The following is a 23,518-nucleotide window of genomic DNA, read 5'->3' as shown; positions in this document are numbered from 1 at the left end:
TTTTTTTTTTCCATGCTAAGTTTTGAGGTCTTCTGACTATTTTTTCCTGGGAACACAGTTGTTTGAAAAAATGAAAAAATCCGCTTTTAGTTTTTAGGGCAGCTGTGTCATTCACTGGTATGCAGGTATTAGGGGGAAAGACTGAGTATTTCTGTTTAACTGTATCACATATCTGTTTTGTTTTTCCACTTGTATTTTGTAGGAGAGAAGAGTTAGATGTGAAGAATACACTGAACTATAATCAGAGGCAACTGAAAGAATTGAAAGACAGTAAAACTGATCGACTGAAAAGATTTGGCCCTCATGTTCCAGCTCTTCTGGAAGCCATAGATGATGCTTACAGACGGGGGCATTTTACCTGTAAACCTGTAGGCCCTTTAGGTATTTGTCAACAATTAGTATATAATAAAAATTAGAAGTACATTTTTATTTTCTGGAAGGAGTCTATTGAATATAATTTTAAAACGCTGTTATCGAAGAACCATGTAGTTACATGTAGACTTTGTACATATTTTAAGACATAATGATAAAATCACTTTAAACTTTGTAACTTTGCTTTTGTATATTTTAAGCATAAAAAAGCCAAAAGAAAGAGAACTTAGGAAAAGGAAAAGTAATTATAGAGTTGAATAATCTGCTTTTGATTTTTTTTTGAACGAATAAATCAATGAACTAATTTGCATGTAATTGATTAGTAGGAAAATTCAGTGATATCAAGATATAGTTAAAAGGCCAATCACCTGAGTTTTGTGTAAAACTTGATAAAATGACTTGTCTTTTTAAGTTTCTATTTAGGTTTGGACAACATTACTTCTAAGTCCTCTTTCAACTATAAGCCTGAGGTTATTTAGTTATCCTCATATATACATGAGAAAAAAAAATCAGTTGAGTTCTGAGGAGCTATCTCTAATTCTGTACATCATTAGGTGAAAGTGATGCTATAAATATACTTTTTTAGTAAAGTACTGTATAAGTACAGTATTATGTACTGTATTAAGTATTGTAGTAATGTCTCTTCATTTAAATGACATGTGCGTCTATACCAGGATCCATTTCAATAGATGAGGTATTTTTTTCCTTCTCTAAATCTAAAATTTCAGTATTAATCAGTTTTACAGAAAATAGTGAAGAGTCTATAACCCTTTTGGCTTGATTTTCAAAACACCATTCAGAGGCTGGAATAGTATTATATATATATATACACATAGGAAAAATACTGTTGATTTACATCAGAGCGAGACAGCTTTTCACAGGACTTGGTGGGTTTTCTCCCCATTGTATCCAGTGGGATGGGGTATTTCCCATTTGGTTAAAATGAGATCTATAATATCATTTAAATTGCTTCATATGAAAATATTTTAAAGTCATTTATGAACTATTATAAAGATAGTTACATTAACATTTCAAGTATTTATGGGCTTTTAATAATTTTCTCTCACTTTTAGGAGCTTGCATTCATCTTCGGGACACTGAGCTTGCTTTGGCCATTGAATCTTGCTTGAAAGGACTTCTGCAAGCCTATTGTTGCCATAATCATGCTGATGAAAGAGTGCTTCAGGCACTGATGAAAAGGTTTTACTCACCAGGGACCTCACGGCCACAGATAATAGTTTCTGAGTTTCGGACTGTGGAGTATGATGTAAGACACAGGTAAGGCATCAGTAATTAAATACTGTTTCTGGTTTCGCTTAGTTACGTGCAAGCTCAGAAAGAGTTAAAACATTTTTAATGCTAACCATATCTACACTCCTGATTTGTAAAATTCCATCAAGCCACGTCTTTAATTTGAATCTTAGGCATTGGAGATACATAGATAAATGAGAGATACTCCCTGCCTTTAAGGTCCTCACGTGAGATCTGTTTGGGGAGACATACTGGGAAGTAGATGTTGTGTGGCTTAGAAATTGTACTGAAGAGGGAAATGGTGCATACCTGGCCACATTAAGAGGGAGGGTGTACGGAAGAACTTTGGCACTCATTACTCACAGTTCAACTTTAGGTGGTTTACAGATTCCATAAAGAGCTGTGATTGTTTTCTTTAATGACCCTAACAAACCTCAAGGGCACCACACCCAAACTGCCTTCTTTGTTAGCTGCTGGCTAGCTAATCACTTTACTTTTAAAGATATACGCGTATGTGTGTGTGTGTTCCCACATATATATAGTCCTCTCTCTATATCCCTATATATATATTCCTATGTATATATATTCCTATATATATATATTCCTATTAACAGATTGTTTTAAAATTTCTTTTCTCTCCCACTCCACTTTTTCTTATAAATCCAATTTTTGCTTTTTTCAATTGCCTTATATTTGGAAACTTTAAAAATGCCCTTCATTTTAAGCGTGTTTTTTCTATATTTAATTTGATTGTGGTATTTTTCCTTTTACTTGGCTTTATAAATCACGTTTTTATTAAAGCTTTCTTCTGAGCTTAATTAGGATCATCAAATCATTTTGTCCTAATTCCTCTTACCAGTGAGGCTCACTGTGTTCGCCTAGAATTTGATGTGCGGTTTTTCCTTTGTCCCTCTCGTCCTCTTTAGGCTTTCTACATTATGTTGTTTAGTGAGCCTATTCCATACTTGTCCTTTCCTTGTCTCATTACTGACACATTATTGCTACTATTCCTTCCTACTTTTAGTTTTCCTCGACTGATGTTACAGCATCTCTCAGCGGGCAACTAATTGTGATATAAACTAAATATGAAGCGCATCCCAGGGAAGTAGAGCAAAAGGAAGGGGTGGTTGTGACTGGGTGCTTTAGAGCAAGCTGGTGGGAGCAGCGCTGTCTAGCAGTGGCATGTGCCTGCTCCAAAATACTTGCTCCTTCCTAGCATAGAAACCTGTGCTTTCAGTGGACTGGCCAGAGCCTATGCTTCACCACAATCCCCTTCCACGTCCCTTCCCTCTTAGACTCGGGCTCCCTATCCTCTCTCCCCTCACTCCCTGCATTGTTTCATTGGCACTGCTTGATGTTTCTAGAGCGCCCATCCCCTATTCTTTCCTATCTTTGTTTTTACTTCCACTTGAACTCTGTCCTAAGGTTACTATCCTATTTCTCTGCCTCTTTTTAACAGGAAAAACTTCTCAGAAGAGTCGTCTGTGTCACTAACTTCTCTCTTCCCCTTCTTTCTTGAACCTACTCCAGTCAAGTTTTTATAGCTTCATCACATACCAGAGCAGCTCTTGTCCAGGTGCCAGTGAGCCTTGCTTCGCTTGGTCCTGTCGTCCTTCCTTCCTACTCGCTGACTTGACCTCCCAGCAGTATTTGATTCAGCTGATCGTTTAATTCTTCCTGAAACACTTTTTTTTACTTGGTCCCTAGGATGTCACTCTTCTTGTTTCCCCAAATCTCTAGGTATTCTTTTGTAATGTCTTCTGCTTATTTCTCCTCACTTGGGAACCTCCAGTATCAGTGTTCCAGACCTCTTCTCCATGTGCACCTACTCCCAGCACTTACTTCCTGGGTGAACGCATCCAGTTTCATGGCTTAAAATACAGTCTATACATTGATGATCACCACATTATGTTTCTAGCTGGGCTCTTTCCTCTGAACTCCAGAATATAATACATTCAATTTATATTTTCCACCTTGATGTCCAAAAGACATTTGAAACTTAACATATCTAAAAGCCAAACTCCTGAGATCCACCCTAAAAACTGCTCTTCCTATAGTCATCCCCATCTCCATTTTTCAGTTGCTCAAGCCAAAACCTCAGTCATTCTTGACTTCTTTCTGCCATCCCACATCCTACTAGCTGTACTTTATAAATGTATCCAGGATCTAAACACTTCTGCAGTGCCACCCTGGTTCACGCCATTATCATAGCTCAAGTGAGTTTTGCTTCTGGTTCCCTTCCATCCACACTCTCAATATCACAGCCAGAGTAAAGTCAGACCATGTCATTCCTCTGCTCAAATCGTGCTGTATGTTCTCATCCTCTTTAGGCCTAACTGCGACCTCTCGGACCCACATGACCTATCCTCTTGCCATCTCTCCTGTCCTTGTGTCCAGTAGCACTCCCAGTACTGCTCGTCCACCACAGCACACTGGCCTCCCGGCTTCTCCAACAGCCCTCTTAGGGCCTTTGCAAATGCTGCTCCCTGGGCACGAAATGCTCTTCTTCAGTATGCTAATGTTACTCCCATTTCCTCAGGTGTCTGCCTGTTGACACCTTAGTAAGGCTTTTCCTGACCCTTTCTGTGTTTAAAAGCACAGTATGCCATTTTTTCTTGATTTTTCTGTCTCCCTTCAGTAGAGTGTAAGCTCCATGGGGAGAAGGATGTAGTCTGTTTTGTTTACTGCTATCTCCTCATACTCTGAACAGCATCTTGCACATAGTAGGTGCTCAGTAAATACATGTTGAATTAATGAATGAATAAGTGGAAAACATATATACAAAGATATTTCTTTGTTTTGGAATTCTAGAACTAAGAAAGCAGTAAGAATGCCATTGCCTTTTCCCAATGTGTTTTAATTAAATGACTTTTATGTTTGTATGATAGAGTATAAGATTTAAGAAAATTGTAATGATTAAGTATAACAGGCAATAGGACATAATGATTGAGAATCTGGGTTCTAGAGCTGAGCTGCCTGGTTTAAATCCTAGCCTGACCTCTTACCTTTATGACGTTGGGGAACTTATTAAACTCTCTGCAGCTCATTTGGAAAAAAAAAAATAGAGCGAATAATATTATCTATCTCATATAGTTGTTTTGAGGATTCAATGAGCTAATACAGGTTTCCACAGGGATATCCCTCTGTGGGTATAAAAATCTGTGGATGCTCAAGCCCCATACTTGGTCTTCTGTAGCCACAGTCCGCATCTGCTGATTCTGACAACCACAGATACTGCAGTGCATACTGTATTCATTGAAAAAGAATCCACATATAAGTGGACCTATGCAGCTCGAACTCGTGTTGTTCACGGGTCAACTGTATTTATGATATGCTTAGAACAGTGCCTGGCACATAGTAATATATAAATGTTTGCTAATAAAATAAAATAGACCTATTACGGATGTTTTCAAACATTATCACATATTTTCCACGTCTTGTTACTATCCATCATCTCGTCACCCATTTTAAAAATATACATATGTAATTACTGTTTGGTAAGTTAATCCTTATATATTTTTGTCTCCTAGAGCTGCTTATCATCCAGAGTTCCCAACAGTTCTGACAGCTTTAGAAATAGATAATGCAGTTGTCACAAATAGCCTAATTGACATGAGGAGCATAGAGACAGTGCTGCTGATCAAAGTAAGACCAGATGCTTGCTGCATTTTATATTATTCTAAATTTCCTAAACTGAGGTTGGTTATATAAATTCCTATTCTGCTTAAGTACTTGATATTTTATGAATTCTTTTTCTTAAAGAAACTTTGAGTTCTGTAAAATAAATCAATGTTTATTCTTCATCAGTATACATATTTCTATTGATATGTACTTGTTAGATTAGATCACCAATATTGTGTTTCATCTATTGGCATAAATTTGCTGAGAAGAGACAAGGGAATTCAAAACAAATCTGTAATTAGTACAAACAGAGTCTCTTTTTCTCATTAATGGAACCTGAGAGGCAATGACATCAGTCATCCAAATGTGTATATGTGAATTGCAAGTTCATATTGTAATTATTTGTGGGCTTGGCCCTCTCATATTTTAGACAGATACTTGAAAGAAAATAATGAAGTCCTCTTGTAAAGGTCTGTTCCAAGGAAGGTTGATTAGGCTTCAGTTAAGCCTAATCCTCTTTTTACTTCCTCTAGGAGGTAATATACTAAATGTTCCCAGGCTTTCCCTACATAATTCAGTGTACTAATCTTTTATTGGAATTTGCTTTTCGCTCACATCTTTTCTAGGGTGTAAAAGACATTTAGAAAAAATAAGATTTCATTTTTCTATGAAAAATAAGATTCTTAAGGTAAATATTTTCATGTGAAAAAGTACTTAAAATCTTTAACTTTAGTGGATAGCAATATTAGAATTTAAAAATAAAACCTATCAGGAAGATTGGTTCAAGATGGCAGAGTAGAAGGACGTGCGCTCACTCCCTCTTGCAAGAGCACCGGAATCACAACTAACTGCTGAACAGTCATCGACAGGAAGACACTGGGATTCACCAGTATCTGGTATCTTCCAAAAAAGATACCCCACATCCAAGGACAAAGGAGAAGCCGCAATGAGATGGTAGGAGGGGCGCAATCACAGTAAAATCAAATCCCATAACAGCTGGGTGGGCGACTCACGAACTGGAGAACACTTATACCACAGAAGTCCACCCGCTGGAGTGAAGGTTCTGAGCCCCATGTCAGGCTTCCTAACCTGGGGTTCTGGCGATGGGAGGAGGAATTCCTAGAGAATCAGACTTTGAAGGCTAGCAGGATTTGATTGCAGGACTTTGACAGGACTGGGGGAAACAGAGACTCCGCTCTTGGAGGGCACACACAAAGTAGTGTGTGCATCAGGACCCAGGGGAAGGAGCAGTGACCCCATAGGAGACTGAACCAGACCTACCTGCTAGTGTGGGAGGGTCTCCTGCAGAGGTGGGGGGTGGCTGTGGCTCACCACGGGGACAAGGACACTGGCAGCAGAAGTTCTGGGAAGTACTCCTTGGCATGAGCCCTCCCAGAGTCAGCCATTAGCCCCACCAAAGAACCAGGAAGACTCCAGTGCTGGGTCACCACAGGGCAAACAACCAACAGGGGGGGAACCCAGCCCCACCCATCAGCAGAAAACAGGATTAAAGTTTTACTGAGCTCTGCCCACCAGAGCAACACCCAGTTCTACCCACCACCAGTCCCTCCCATCAGGAAACCTGCACAAGCCTCTTAGATAGCCTCATCCACCAGAGGGCAGACAGCAGAAGCAAGAAGAACTACAGTTCTGCAGCCTGTGGAGGGAAAACCACATTCACAGAAAGACAAAATGAAAAGGCAGAGGACTTTGTACCAGATGAAGGAAAAAGATAAAACCCCAGAAAAATAACTAAATGAAGTGCGGATAGGCAACCTTCCAGAAAAAGAATTCAGAATAATGATAGTGAAGATGATCCAGGACCTTGGAAAAAGAATGGAGGCAAAGATTGAGAAGATGCAAGAAATGTTTAACAAAGACCTAGAAGAATTAAAGAACAAACAAACAGTGATGAACAATACAATAACTGAAGTGAAAAATACACTAGAAGGAATCAATAGCAGAATAACTGAGGCAGAAGAACGGTTGAGTGACCTGGAAGACAGAATGGTGGAATTCACTGCTGTGGAACAGAATAAAGAAAAAAGAATGAAAAGAAATGAAGACAGCCTAAGAGACCCCTGGGACACCATTAAATGTAACAACATTCGCATTACAGGGGTCCCAGGGGAGAAGAGAGAGAGAAAGGACCAGAGAAGATATTTGAAGTGATTATAGTCAAAAACTTCCCTAACATGTGAAAGGAAATAGTCACCCAAGTCCAGGAAACACAGAGAGTCCCAGGCAGGATAAACCCAAGGAGGAACATGCCGAGACACATAGTAATCAAACTGACAAAAATTAAAGAAAAATAAAAGTTATTGACAGCAACAAGGGAAAACAACAAATATCATAATAGAGAACACCCATAAGATAAACAGCTGATTTCTCAGCAGAAGCTCTACAAGCCACAAGGGAGTAGCATGATATATTTAAAGTGATGAAAGGGGGAAACATACGATCAATATTACTCTACCCAGCAAGTATCTCATTCAGAGTTGATGGAGAAATCAAAAGTTTTACACACAAGCAAAAGCTAAGAGAATTCAGCACCAACAAACCAGCTCTACAACAAATGCTAAAGGAACTTCTCTAAGTGAGATACACAAGAGAAGAAAAGGACCTACAAAAACAAACCCATAACGATTAAGAAAATGGTAATAGGAGCATACATATCGATCATTACCTTAAATGTGAATGGATTAAATGCTCCAACCAAAAGACACAGGCTCGCTGAATGGATTCCAAAACAAGACCCATATATATGCTGTCTACAACAGACCCACTTCAGACCTAGGGACACATACAGACTGAAAGTGAGGGGATGGAAAAAGATATTCCATGCAAATACAAATCAAAATAAAGCTGGAGTAGCAGTACTCATATCAGATAAAGTAGACTTTAAAGTAAAGAATGTTACAAGAGACAAGGGAGGACACTACATAATGATAAAGGGATCAATCCAAAAAGAAGATATAACAATTATAAATATATATACACCCAACATAGGAGCACCTCAATACATAAGGCAACTGCTAACAGCTATAAAAGAGGAAGTCGAAAGTAACACAATAATAGTGAGGGACTTTAACACCTCACTTACAACAATGGACAGATCATCCAAACAGAAAATTAATAAGGAAATACAAGCTTTAAATGACACAATAGACCAGATAGATTTAATTGATATTTATAGGACATTCCATCCAAAAACAGCAGATTACACTTTCTTCTCAAGTGCGCATGGAACATTCTCCAGGATAGATCACATATTGTGTCACAAATCAAGACTTAGTAAATTTAAGAAGATTGAAATCATATCAAGCATCTTTTCTGACCACAATGCTATTAGATTAGAACTCAGTTACAGGGAAAAAAAATGTAAAAAACACAAATACATGGAGGTTATTTTATACGTTACTAAATAACCAAGACAGAGCACTAAAGAAATCAAAGAGGAAATTTAAAAATACCTAGAGACAAATGACAATGAAAACATGACAATCCAAAACCTAAGGGATGCAGCAAAAGCAGTTCTAAGAGGGAAGTTTATAGCTCTACAAGCCTACCTGAAGAAACAAGAAAAATCTCAAATAAACAATCTAACCTTACACCTAAAGGAACTAGAGAAAGAAGAACAAACAAAACCCAAAGTTAGTAGAAGGAAAGAAATCATAAAGATCAGAGCAGAAATAAATGAAATAGAAACAAAGAAAACAATAGCAAAGATCAATAAAACTAAAAGCTGGTTCTTTGAGAAGATACACAAAATTGATAAACCATTAGCCAGACTCATCAAGAAAAAGAGGGAGAGGACTCCAATCAATAAAATTAGAAATGAAAAAGGAGAAGTTACAACAGACACCACAGAAATACAAAGCATCCTAAGAGACTACTACAAGCAACTCTGTGCCAATAAAATGGACAACCTGGAAGAAATGGACGAATTCTTAGAAAGGTATAACCTTCCAAGACTGAACCAGGAAGAAATAGAAAATATGAACAGACCAATCACAAGTAATGAACTTGAAACTGTGATTAAAAATCTTCCAACAAACAAAAGTCCAGGACCAGATGACTTCACAGGTGAATTCTATCAAACATTTAGGGAAGAGCTAACACCCATCCTTCTCAAATTCTTCCCAAAAATTGCAGAGGAAGGAACACTCCCAAACCCATTCTATGAGGCCACCATCACCCTGATACCAAAACCAGACAAAGATACTACAAGAAAAGAAAATTACAGACCAATATCACTGATGAATATAGATGCAAAAATCCTCAACAAAATACTAGCAAACAGAATCCAGCAACACGTTAAAAGGATCATACACCATGATCAAGTGGGATTTATCCCAGGATGCAAGGCTTCTTTGATATACTCAAATTAATCAATGTGATACAACACATTAACAAATTGAAGAATAAAAACCATATGATCATCTCAATAGATGCAGAAAAAGCTTTTGACAAAATTCAACACCCATTTATGATAAAAACTCTCCAGGAAGTGGGCATAGAGGGAACCCACCTCAACATAATAAAGGCCATATACGACAGACTCACAGCAAACATCATTCTCAGTGGTGAAAAACTGAAAGCATTTCCTCTAAGATCAGGAACAAGACAAGGATGTCCATCTCACCACTATATTCAACATAGTTTTGGAAGTCCTAGCCACAGCAATCAGAGAAGAAAAGGAAATAAAAGTAATACACAGTGGAAAAGAAGAAGTAAAACTGTGTACTCTTTGCAGATGATATGATACTATACATAGAAAATCCTAAAAATGCCACCAGAAAACTACTAGAGCTAATCAATGGATTTGGTAAATTGCAGGATACAAAATTAATGCACAGAAATCTTGCATTCCTATACACTAACAATGGAAGATCAGAAAGAGAAATTAAGGGAACAATCCCATTCACCACTGCAACAAAAACAATCAAATACCTAGGAATAAACCTACTTAAGAAGGTAAAAGACCTGTACTCAGTAAACTATAAGACACTTATGAAAGAAATCAAAGCTGAAACAAGCAGATGGAGAGATATACCATGTTCTTGGATTGGAAGAATCAATATTGTGAAAATGACTATACTACCCAAAGCAATCTACAGATTCAGTGTAATCCCTATCAAATTAACAGTGGCATTTTTTACAGAGCTAGAACAAAAAATCTTAAAATTTGTATGGAGACACAAAAGACCCCGAATAGCCAAAGCAATCTCGAGGAAAAGAAATGGAGCTGGAAGAATCAGACTCCCTTACTTCAGACTATACTACAAAGCTATAGTCATCAAGACAATATGATACTGGTACAAAAACAGAAATATAGATCAATGGAACAGGAAAGAAAGCCCAGAGATAAACCCATGCACCTATGGTCAACTAATCTATGGCAAAGGAGGCAAGGATATACAATGGAGAAAAGACGGTCTCTTCAATAAGTGGTGTTGGGAAAACTGGACAGCGACGTGTAAAAGAATGAAATTAGAACACTCCCTAACACTATACACAAAAATAAACTCAAAATGGTTTAGAGACCTAAATGTAAGACCAGACACTCTAAAACTCTTAGAGGAAAACATAGGACGAACACTCTTTGACATAAATCACAGCGAGATATTTTTTTATCCACCTCCTAGAGTAATAAAAATAAACAAATGAGACCTAATGAAACTTAAAAGCTTTTGCACAGCAAAGGAAACTACAAACAAGACAAAAAGACAACCCTCAGAATGGGAGATAATATTTGCAAATGAATCAACGGACAAAGGGTTAATCTCCAAAATACATAAACAGCTCATGCAGCTCAATATTAAAAAAAAAAAAATCCAAAAGTGGGCAGAAGACCTAAATAGACATTTCTCCAAAGAAGACATACAGATGGCCAAGACGCACATGAAAGGCTGCTCAACATCACTAAATATTAGAGAAATGCAAATCAAAACTACAATGAGGTATCACCTCACACCAGTTAGAATAGGCATCATCAGAAGATCTACAAACAACAGATGCTGGAGAAGGTGTGGAGAAAAGGGAACCCTCTTGCACTCTTGGTGGGAATGTAAATTGATACAGCCACTATGGAGAACAGTATGGAGGTTCCTTGAAAAACTAAAAATAGAATTACTGTATTACCCAGCAATCCCAGTACTGGGCATATACCCAGAGAAAACCATAATTCAAAAAGGCACATGCCCTCCATTGTTCATTGCAGCACTATTTACACTAGCCAGGTTATGGAAGCAACCTAAATGCCCATTGACAGGCGAATGGATGAAGAAGATGTGGTACATATATACATTGGAATATTACTCAGGCAGAAAAAGGAACGAAATTGGGTCATTTGTAGAGACGTGGATGGACCTAGAGACTGTCATACAGAGTGAAGTAAGTCAGAAAGAGAAAAACAAATATCGTATATTAATGCATATATGTGGAACCTAGAAAAATGGTACAGATGAACTGGTTTGCAGGGCAGAAATAAGAGACACAGATGTAGAGAACGAAGGTATGGACACCAAGCGGGGAGAGTGCCGGGGGGGTGTGTGTGTGTGATGAAGTGGGAGATTGGGATTGACATATAGACACTGATATGTATAAAATGTATGACTAATAAGAACCTGCCGTATAAAAAATAAATAAAATTCAAAAAAATCTATCAGTTTGTCATAAAACATCATTTCTTATGTTTTTAAGGCTCTTAATAGTTTAATTCTTTGAATCTTGAAAGTTGTTTTTTAAATTATTTTTCTCATGGAATTATTTCATTTGAATGTTTAAATAAAAATACTTGAATCTTAAAGTGGTAATAGGTAATATTTTGAAATTACATACAACAGAAATGCTTTGGCATATTTTTAAAATGTATTTTCCCCTCTATTTTTTTAGAATAATTCTGTAGCTCGTGCAGTAATGCAGTCCCAAAAGCCACCCAAGAATTGTAGAGAAGCTTTTACTGCTGATGGTGATCAAGTTTTTGCAGGGCGTTATTATTCATCTGAATATACAAGACCTAAGTTTCTCAGCAGAGATGTGGATTCTGAAATAAGGTTAGTGTCCAGTGTAGCTTTACTGTATTATTCCCACTAGTTCTTTGGGGTTCATTTCTTTTCATATTACTCTATTAGTAGTTATGTCAGTGAAGAATTGTGAGTAATCTGTTTGGTCTTAAAAGATCATTTAGCTGGATGTAGAATTCTAGATTGATGGTTATTTTCCATCATGACTTTGATGATAGTATTCTGGGTTTGATGAGCTGGTCTGCACATTGATTATTACCTGTCTGCAAGGAGGTAAGGAGCTTAACTCAGAATGTAAATCAGCTACATCACTATGCCATTGTTTAGTTTTGCTGATTTTTCTCAGCGAGAGTACAAGTGTGCTGGGTATACATTCTGGCTCAAGGTCCTTGCTGTGTCTCTGCCTGGTACTTTGAGTCACACTGTTCTAGAAGAAAAATCAGTCCGCACCGTTAGATCAAATGCTTAGGGAGATAGAGCTGCTAGAGGAGATGCAGTGAAAAGCCAAACAAAAAACTAAAGGTACTTAATAAGATTCAAACGTGTGCAAAAAGAATTTTTGGTATGAAAAAAGCATGATTTTCCCAACTGAACTGTCAGTTGGTGAATTGATAAGGTGGAGCTGAATTAGTGACCTAGAAGACCTCAAGCAGAAGAACATAGAACTCAGGTAAAAGCACTATCTAAGAAAACTGAGTAAAGGTGAAAGTATTCTAAATGGCTTTTATATATAGGGGGAAATGAGGGTTTTTTTAAAATAGATATCTGATTTTCAAATTATATTAGTTATTTTTGTATGATTATGAGAGCAGCATAAAGCAAAATAACCATAGTGGATATTGGGAAGTTTAGTAAAATTTCTTTTTTAGCAACAGAAAACTGTTGAATGACCTGCAACTTGTTATTACAGCACTCAACACACATTTTAAATTGACACTGAATCTTTGTGATAGGATAGATGAAAATTCATCAATGTCTGAATGTACCTGTGTAGAAGTGGCCTGTAAAGTGATAAATTTTTGTCCGCTGTGCCATGACATTTAAATCAGGCCCTTCTAATTCTTAACTGGGTAAGACTAAATTATATAGTACTCCAGCAAACATGAATGCAAATGTATAAACAGTATCATGGTACTGTTACTGTGTGTGATTCGTACTTTTTCTTTCAACAAAAAATGCCTTGTGCATTTGTGTTCCACATCTTTAAATAAAGTATGACATTCTTGGAAAAGGTAGTAAGTGTATCAGCAGCAAATCAGTGTCCCTGATTCTAGCATTTTAGTAGTAATGGTTTAAGACTTACTTATGAAGTTAATAATTGGCTTCATTTTTAGCTAAAATATTTGCATCAATGTGTAGTGGACAGAGCTTTTGTTTTAAAAGCCAGGTGAACATTGGTTTTTTAAAAATCGTTTCTCACCTTGATAAACTTTACTGATTGAAAATGTACTAAGTTATCATGATACTTAAATGATATTTGTGTCATCTGTTTTGACCTGAACCAGTATGATAGTTATCTGATATTTGGAAATTTAAAATAATTCACTGGTGTTTTTTAAATACAGAAAATATAAATTGGAAAACAAAAGTAGCTTATAATTCTATCTCTCCACAGTCCCTGTTGACATTTTAAAAATGATTAAAAGTAATATAGGCATATGGTGAGAAAATTCAAACAGTACAGAAATGAATGCAATGAAAAGTGAAGTCCTTTGCCCCCACTTAGGTATAATGTTTTCAAGGTTCATCCATTTGTGCTGTGTATAAGTACGCATATGGTTTCTGTGTCTTGCTTTTTGTCTCAATATTGTATCTTGGAGATTGTTCCATATCAGGACACTTAGAGCTGCCCCTTGGTATGGCTGTTCCATAATCTACCTGACCAGTTCCTGTTGATGGACATACGTGTTATCTGCAGTTTTCTCCTACTATAGCAGTGCTGCAGTGAGAATGCACATGTGTATCTTGACATACTTCTGAAAGTATGTGCATAGATTAAATTCTAAATGGTGAAAATGCTGAGTCAAAGAATATGTGAATTTTAAAATTTTTAAATTCATTGTTTTATTAACATACAATTTATGACCTGATTTTAAATATTTAATAACATTAAACAATTACTAATATTTTTAACACTTAATAATATTAAGTGAGCCTTAATATTTATTAAAATAAATATTTAAATTTTATTTTATTATTTTATAAGTTGATCATTTAATAGCAATTGCCAAATGACTACAGAGCAATTGATTCCCTAATCCCCTCCCACACTATGAGTATATGAAGTACGCTTTTCTATACCCTCATCAACTCAGCACTGGCAGGTTCCTGTTGATGAAAGATGGCTCTGAAATAGTTTTTGCATCTGGCTCCATTTTTACCAGAAATACCACACTTATTCTCCTCTTTTTCTCATTTGTTTATCATTCATTCAGCTAACATCATTGATTTTTGTTTTTAATTTTGAGAATTCCACAAGGTAGCACGGTTCTAATAGTTCATCAAATTTAAGATGCTCTGTTATTTTATATACCAGTAAAAAAGAAAAGTATTGATAGTTGAACCATGGACTGGAAGATGATTTCAGAATTCAGAGATGTTAAAATGTGGAGAAGTGTGCATCTTAGTGAAATCTGGCATACCCTCTTTATCAGAGAAGAGTGGTTCTCTTCCACCAGGCACAGAGTTTTAGAAGACAGAGTCAGTGAGACAGGAAAAGATCACTTCTGAAAGACAGTTGCCTCTGCTGGCACAGAGACCCCTTATGGCTTTGGCATCTGCCGACCTTTCCCTCCACCTCTTTTCATTGTCCTCCTCTCCTTCCCTTTCACTCCCCACACATTCATAGCATTTATTCACTGCAGAAAATGTTGAGCTGACCTTCAGTTTTACTGACCTTCAGTCTTATTTGTTTTTCACCTCTTTGTGCCTTCGTGTATTTCTTTCCATCTTCTCCTCTAGGTGGTCCATCTGGTGAAGACTTCAGAGAACACAAGTCAGTTGTCACTTCTCCCAGAATTACTCTTAGGTTCCCGTCGTATTGTGGACATATAGTGCACAATGTTATGGTTTATTTCCTGATGTTTTCCCTTTTCGTTTGATTCCTTTATGCCTTAACTTTTTTTCTACCTCTGCCTGTCACTGTGTACAATGCCTACCACAGATAAATCATAAATACTTACTAATGAAGTAAGTAAAATTTAATTCCAGTTTAGGAGATGTTTTTTGAAATCTCTGTATTTTCATGTTTTGAATTACTTGGTAGGAATAGAGAACTGGTTTAACTGCATAGGTTTTGCAAAAAAGCTATTAAAAATAGGGCTTTCTTTGTAAAGATATAAATATTTGTAATATTCAGAAGTAAATTTAAAGTATTTTTTTACCCTCTCTTCTCTATTAAGTGACTTGGAGAATGAGGTTGAAAATAAGAAAGCCCAGATATCAAATCTTCAGCAACATTTGTCTGCCCTTGAAAAGGATATTAAACACAATGAAGAACTTCTTAGAAGGTGCCAACTGCATTATAAAGAGTTAAAGGTAAAAAAACATCATTTGTTTTCTCAACTTAATCATTTCCAAGTTATTTTTAAGGTCTTAACATTCATTTAGTTAGACGAATAGTTCTCAACTATTTTGGCCTCAAGCCCCTTTACAATCTTAAAAGAGCTTTTGCTTGTTTGGGTTTTATCTATCAGTATTCATGTTATTAAAAATTAAAGCAAAATTTAAGAATGTTTATTAATTCATTTAAAAATAATAAGTACATTATGTGTTAACATAAATAACATTTTTATGAAAAATAACTATTTTCCAAAACCAAAAAGATTTAGTGAAAAGATTGATGTTTTTTATATTTTTTTAAATCTCTAACATCTGGCTTAATAAAATTCACCTGAACTGTCATATCAGCTTCTGTAATCAGTCTGTTGCAATATTACACATCATAGTTATAAACCTCCTGTACACCTGTAAGAAATCCATAGTAAAATTGGTCTTAAAAAAAAAAGTAATGCCGGCCTTCCCTGGTGGCGCAGGGGTTAAGGAAATCTGCCTGCCAATGCAGGGGACACGGGTTTGAGTCCTGGTCCGGGAAGATCCCACGTGCCAGAGAGCAGCTAAGCCTGTGCGCCACAACTACTGAGCCTGCGCTCTAGAGCCCATGAGCCACAACTACTGAGCCCACGTGCTACAACTACTGAAGCCCGCACACCTAGAGCCCGTGCTCTGCAACAGGAGAAGCCACCACATTGAGAAGCCTGAGCGCAGCAACAAAGACCCAACACAGCCAAAAATAAAATAAAATAAATTTAAAAAGAAAAAAAGGCTTTTAAATAAATAAATAATGCCTTAGTGTTTTTATGAAAATAGTGTTGACTTCATGGACCCTCTGAAAGAGTCTCAGAGACACCCAGGAGATAGTGGGATTGGACTTTAAGAACCACTGGAGTAATCTTTCCATAACTTGAGACTGGATGTTTCAGGAAAGTACTTTCTCTGTGGACTCAACACTGTCATCATTTTAAATGCTAAGGTGGAGTACTTATATCTGCTTTGCATGAGAGTGGATTAGCAATAATGGTGATCAAGGCAGACTTTATACATACTTTCCTTTGGTTCATTTAATACTAATGTGTCTCTTTCATTAACTATGGAATCCTTCTGTGACATAAAGCAGAGTAGAACTTTGTTGATTAATACATCCTTGCCCAGGGTTTTTGTTTTTATTTTTCATTTATTTCTATTTACTAAAATCTAAATACTGTTTTTCAAAAGATGAAAATAAGAAGAAGTATTTCTGAAATTCGGGAACTTGAGAATATAGAAGAACACCAGTCTGTAGATATTGCAACCTTGGTAAGATTCTTTTCCTCAATTTAAATGTAATGTTAAAGGAGAAATCTGTCATTTAAGTTAAGAGTATCTACTCTCAGCTTTATAAAAAACTCCTTTTTTGAGGCTACTTTTTATGATTGCTATATCCATTTACAAATAAGGTAGAAACTGCCTGGTGGGTGGCCTTCATGTTCCTTAATATTTTGTATATGTAACTTGCATGCATTGTAATTGGTTTTGTCTTCTTCTGTTGATACATGAAATAAAACTTTATCAGAGTTTATTATGTAAATAGTGCCCTTTCAAACCAAACTACCTAGCATTTTTTTTCAGAATTAATCAGTATCAATATTAGTGATATCTTTTAGTCAGTTGAAGTTGGTCTCTTTGCATTATTTTCTTTTTTCCAAGTTAATGGTTTCAATTCACCGCATATTTGTTACTCTATTTTAATTTCTCTTAGACATCTTTTTATGACATTCAGCTTAGCTCTCTGGGTTACCATAAGTAGTGAATTAGATAGATTGCAGAGTCTTGTTAAAATGAATCAGTTTTTACCAATTGTCTGCTCTCTACCAGGCATCATGTTAAATGCTGAGGGAGACAACAGTGAACAAAACAGATCAAGTCCCTGCACCGATGGAGCTTTACTCTAATAAGAATTTGTCTTCATTTTTTATTAGTAATCTGGTTTTCCACTTAGTGTTTTTCTGCTTTCATTACTTTTATTGATAGACTAAATTTCTTAAAGGTATGGACTGTGTCTTGTTTATTTTTGTTTACTCAGCATCTAACATATTGTCTGGCATAAGATATATATTTATATACATTATATTTTGAAAGAAAAAGTGAGTAGATAGAATAAAAGTTACCCCTTTTGATTATGACCTCAAGCACAATGTAGTTTGTCTTCTAAATGTAATCCTTTTCTATTTTTGAACCTATTTCTTCTACCTCCCAATTTACCATTAAGAGTATGAAAATATCATAATTTGTTCTTTGTATTTGTCTTTAATCTGATTTACTTGTAGCCTGTAGTTTCTTCTCTTCTAGAATTGTTTGTACTGTTTTTCTATTGGATTACTTAAAAGTGTTTTAATTAATTCTATATGCTCTGTAAATGTTGCCAGGAAGACGAAGCTCAAGAAAATAAAATCAAAATGAAAATGGTTGAGAAAAACATGGAACAACAAAAAGAGAATATGGAACATTTTAAAAGTCTGAAAATAGAAGCAGAAAACAAGTATGATGCAATTAAACAGAAAATTAATCAGCTATCAGAGCTAGCAGATCCACTTAAGGTATGTATTATTGTTACTCTACTATATATATTTTTTATGTTTCAGTTTTATATACATGGTATACCAGCTAGATATTACCTCAACAGAATTTATGGCTAAATGTAAATGTAGCTGTATAAAACCGGGCTGTAAACCAGCTTTTCGTCATTAGATCAATTAGAATTAAACACTCTGCTCACGCCTTTAAGGAGAATAAATTGCCAAATTTCTGACCCCCCAGAAGATTACAGCTTTTGTTACCTTTTTATTTTGTGAGATTTTTTCTTCTTTCAGAACTAGAGGCAGGACGTCTTATCTGTCCATACTGTTTCTGTGCTTATCTGTTCTTTTGTCCCACTTTTCCTCAATAGCTGAAGAATTAGTTGATACAAAAGCCAGCTTGAAATAAAATGCTACCCAATTCCCATTTATTAACATATCTGCATTATATTCCAGCTAGAATTCAATCGGCTTTTTTTTTTTTTTAAAGCATATACTTTTTGGAACTAAATTAGGGAAATAAAGTTATTTAACAATTAAATTCTGTAAATTTCACCACGTTTAATAGCTTTGTTGTCAAGTAGCTTATTATCATTCTCATTTTTATGAATAACTCAATTATTCTCGAAACCTCAAATTTTATTTATAAGACATTGAGAAGAATTAATAGTATGTTTTAAGAGGAGAAAGGTTTATTGACGATATAACCCCCTTTTTTTGCAGGAAAATTACCCCTTTGAATCAAAATGTATTTAGATATTTTAAAAATTTTAAAGAATTTGCATGCATATGAACTTTACTGTAATTGTCTCCATTGTCAATTTTAGAAAACATAATTTATTAAAGGAAGTCAGAGGAGGAGCCGAGCAGAAACAACTTTCCTCTGTTTGCGGTGGCCTCTCTATAGCTGCTTTCCATAGAGCTGTGATTCCTGCCTGCTATTGTAATGCAAGGTGGTTTACTTTTTTTCTATTTGAGATAAGAATAAAAAATGGGGAAATAGACTGATAAATTACTGATTAAAAAGAATATAAAATTTTAATAGTAAAGTTTGAGGAAGGAAAAAAGTATTAAGGATACTATTGAAAAAGACAAATAGTAGTTACTACAGGAAATTAGAATTAAAAACACAAAAAGTCCAAGATGAAAAAGAAGACAAAATTAGTTTTTAAAACAAAATAGAATAAGAAGAGATAAAATAAGTATGAAAATTGTCAGGAATAGGAGAGAGAGAATTCAAAACTCAGAAATTAGAGCAGTGAAGTTAAAACAAAGATGAGATAAAAGAAAATTTTAAATGGGTGAAGGATTGAGCAGGGAAACTTAAAATCAAAGTGATAAAGTATGCTAAAACAATATAGGAAAATAAATAATTAGCACCCGAATTGTCCCAGATAGCTTAAAATTAAAAACAAAAAATGAAGGATAAGCTGTGTTCTGTTCTTTTAGGGACGTGTAGGCTAACGCAACTCCTGGAATTGGGAGTGTGTAGATAAGTTCAAGAGCGGAAAATATGGGCAGAAGGCAGTAAGAATTCTTGTTCTTAAGTTCTCTGCCTTGGTTGCAAATAAGTGAAAGCTAGACGAGTCCTTCAGTAAACCTGCATGCAGTCAGCCAGTAGCCAAGAGGGTTTTCCTTTGCAATATCACATCCCAATAGCCATCCCAATAGGTAACAACAGGACCAAGAATATTTGGCTAACAAAAGAATTTAATTCCTCAGAAACTGTCTTTGTGATATATTAGCAGCTTCTAAATATAATGTGTTTGCTATCAGGATGTTTGTTCATTTTGTGTCAGAGGAGTGGTGAGGAGTGGAATACTCTGTTCAAATATGTAGTCATTGAAATCGTCGCATAAGATTTCAGTATTTTTCTCCCTTTGAACAGTTTATTTTGATTTACACTTAATGCTTTAGTCACAAATTAAATTTTTTGTACAGGGAGCATGACCTACATCAAAAATGATGGTCTGCATTTTGGAGTAGGAGGGCCTCTCAGTTTCTGATAGAGATAATAAATGTTTATTTGGATTGAGGCTGACCATGCTTTTGAAAATTCCAAGATCTAATGATCTATAGCTTTTTAAAACCTCATAATTGATGTAGAGTTATATGAAGCAAGTGGCTATAATACATACTGTAGCAATTTATCCAGTGTTGTCAGGTAACTAAAATTGGTTATTTAGGCATCAAAGAGAATAAAATTTTTCAATGATTCTGTCCCTTCTAGCATCTCAGCCTATCTTTTTAAAGGCTGAACTTTTTAGGGCTACATCAGGATTAATTTTAGATCTAATCCAACCTAGTCCTCACCCCAAAACCAGGATGAGTGTCACTAACTGGTTTTTAATATCTCTAAGTCTCTGTTTCACCGTCGACAACATGAAATTAAAAGAAATACTCTCTTGGTTCCTTTTTAGTTTTAAATTTGATGGTACCTATGATATAAATTTATTAAATATATAAGGACAACTCAAAAGCCATGATAAACGTGGAGAAAAGAACATTAAATTCTTTTCATCCTATTTTATGTCAAGTCTTTCCCTTTCTAAAGTTGCTAGGAGAAAAGATTAAGCAGCACAAATCTGCCCTGATATAATTGACCCCTTTGGCTCTAGAAAGCTGATTTGGTTCCCTGAAGCAAATGTGGACATATTTTGAAAGTTTCTACCAAAAATGATTAGAAAATTTAGTGTTTAACCATTCTGTTTCATAAGGTATTGCAATTTCTAACTGTAGTATCTCCTACTATATACATTGCACCCATTTTCTTTTATTCTCCTCAAAGTAAAGGAACAGAGTATCTCCATACTCCATATAACAAAGTTTTTATTTTTAATAGAACTCTGCTATAAAAGCTGTATATTATTAAGTGTCTACCTTGAGTGATAGTTATTTTTAGCAGTACGAACAAGATGCAGTAAATTGTATTCTTAGGCCAGCAAATAGCCTAAATCTGTTCTTTTATATGAGGTAAATACTTGCAATTTTTAGATACTTCACATGTTCTTTTTCTTTTCGGGATATCTCCAAATATTCTGTCTCCCTCGATGCTGTTGTTTTGGTTTGTGTTCGTTTCTTTTTCCTTATAACTGTGATTCTTGAGGGTGAACATGATCATCATAGCATGTATGTCCAGTACTAGGCTCAAAAAACAGACCGACTGAAATTTAATTTGATGGTTATTAAATCAAGAGCAATTTTAAAAATTGAGATTCAGGGATTCTCAACCTACTAAAACAGAATCTCCAAAGGTGGAGTTTGGAAATCTGTATATTTTTTAAAACATCCAAATTGATGATAAAGAAGTCAATCTGTATATCAGTATTTGAGAAAGCTGCTGCAATTGGTGGCTATGTGTGTATATATATATATATATATATATATATCATCTTCTAAATAAAATCTTTTCACCAGGCTATGCCTTCTTTAAAGACATTTGTTTACTGCATGTACTCAAATAGAAGGCAGATGCCCATAACAAGGGAAAAATCCAGTAACAAAGGAAAATGTATTTTAGTCACCATTCATATATGAAATTATTAGGCAAAATAATCAAAATGTGTACTTGACATTAGGTCTACTAATTTAATTATACATGAACACAAAGTCCAGGTACAAAGTGATATATTTAACATTTAGAAATACTGCTTTGTTTCCATTTACATTTCATGAATTAATTTTTTTAACCTTTCTCATGTGTCTTCAGCGTTGGCATCTTTACGGTGATTAGAGCTGTATTTTCAGTAATTAGAAGAGTTGAGTGATGGATTTTTCCAGAGCTCTTGATCTTCTCTTTCATCTATATTATTTTAAATATAGCACTTTTAATAAATCATCTTTTGGGCTTCCCTGGTGGCGCAGTGGTTGAGAGTCCACCTGCCGATGCAGGGGACACGGCTTCGTGCCCCGGTCCGGGAAGATCCCACATGCTGCGGAGCGGCTGGGCCCGTGAGCCATGGCCGCTGAGCCTGCGCGTCCGGAGCCTGCGCTCCGCAACGGGAGAGGCCACAGCAGTGAGAGGCCCGCATACCGCAAAAAAAAAAAAAAAAAATCATCTTTTAATTTAAATAGGGTAAAATTTACTCTTTTTTGAGTCAAAACTTAGGAGTTTTGATAAATGCATAAAGTTGTGTACGCAACACCACAATCAAGATACAGAACAGTTCTATTATCCCTCCCCCGTACCCCCCTCCCAAATTCCCTTACAGGGCTCCTTCGTAGCCAAACCTCCCCCGCCCTTAATCTCTGGCATCACCGATCCGCTCTTTATCACTGTGGTTTTGCCTTTTACATAATATCACGTAAGTGGAATCATAATATGTAACCTTTTGAGTCTGGCTTCTTTCATTTAGCATGGTGTATTTGAGACTTATTCATGTTATCACTATCTGATTAATAGCTTATTCCTTTTTTATTACTGAGTAATAATTCCACTGTATGGATGTACCACAGCTTGCTTATTCATGTACCTATTAAAGAACATTTGGATGGTTTCAGTTTTGGTGCTTATGAATAAAGCTGCTCTAAACTTTTAAGTGTAGGTTTTTGTATGATAGGGTTTCATTTCTCTTGGTTAAGTGCCTAGTACTATAGTAAATGTTGTGGATTTTTAATTCATTTTTCAATTAGTCCTCCTATGTAGAAATATTACTGATTTTTGTATTGGCCTAGTATCCAGTGACCTTTCTAAACTCACTTATTAATTTAAAAACTTTTTCTTTGGAATTTCTTTATACACAGTCATCTCTCTTTTAAATACAGTTTGATTCTTCCTGTCCAATCTGTATACTTTTTATTTCCTTTTCTTATTTTAATTGAACCATCCAGGACCTCCAATAAATGTTAAATAGAAGCAATGGGACTGCACGTCCTTGGCTTGTACTTAATCTTAAAAAGAAAGCACTTGGGCTTCCCTGGTGGCGCAGTGGTTGAGAGTCCGCCTGCCGATGCAGGGGACACGGGTTTGTGCCCTGGTGCGGGAAGATCCCACATGCTGCGGAGTGGCTGGGACCGTGAGCCATGGCCGCTGAGCCTGCGCGTCCGGAGCCTGTGCTCCGCAATGGGAGAGGCCAGAGGCCACAACAGTGAGAGGCCCGCGTACAGCAAAAAAAAAAAAAAAAAAAAAATTGA

The 23,518-nt window shown here is 35.9% G+C and overlaps 1 protein-coding gene across 1 annotated transcript in view; it reads left to right on the top strand.

Annotated features, from left to right (window-relative positions):
- The window catches only part of SMC6 (structural maintenance of chromosomes 6), a 73,497-nt gene that overhangs the window by 33,248 nt on the left and 16,731 nt on the right, over positions 1–23,518 (top strand). Inside the window, exons 14-20 of the mRNA XM_024747811.1 lie at positions 203–381; positions 1,446–1,650; positions 5,154–5,268; positions 12,142–12,302; positions 15,674–15,809; positions 17,046–17,126; positions 18,236–18,406. Coding sequence (XP_024603579.1) covers positions 203–381; positions 1,446–1,650; positions 5,154–5,268; positions 12,142–12,302; positions 15,674–15,809; positions 17,046–17,126; positions 18,236–18,406 — 1,048 coding nt within the window. The remainder of the gene's footprint in view (positions 1–202; positions 382–1,445; positions 1,651–5,153; positions 5,269–12,141; positions 12,303–15,673; positions 15,810–17,045; positions 17,127–18,235; positions 18,407–23,518) is intronic.

This window comes from Neophocaena asiaeorientalis, unplaced genomic scaffold, assembly GCF_003031525.2.
Source record: "Neophocaena asiaeorientalis asiaeorientalis breed wild unplaced genomic scaffold, Neophocaena_asiaeorientalis_V1.1 scaffold84, whole genome shotgun sequence".
Taxonomy (NCBI): Eukaryota; Metazoa; Chordata; class Mammalia; order Artiodactyla; family Phocoenidae; genus Neophocaena; species Neophocaena asiaeorientalis.
This window is presented reverse-complemented; position numbering and strand designations above follow the sequence as displayed.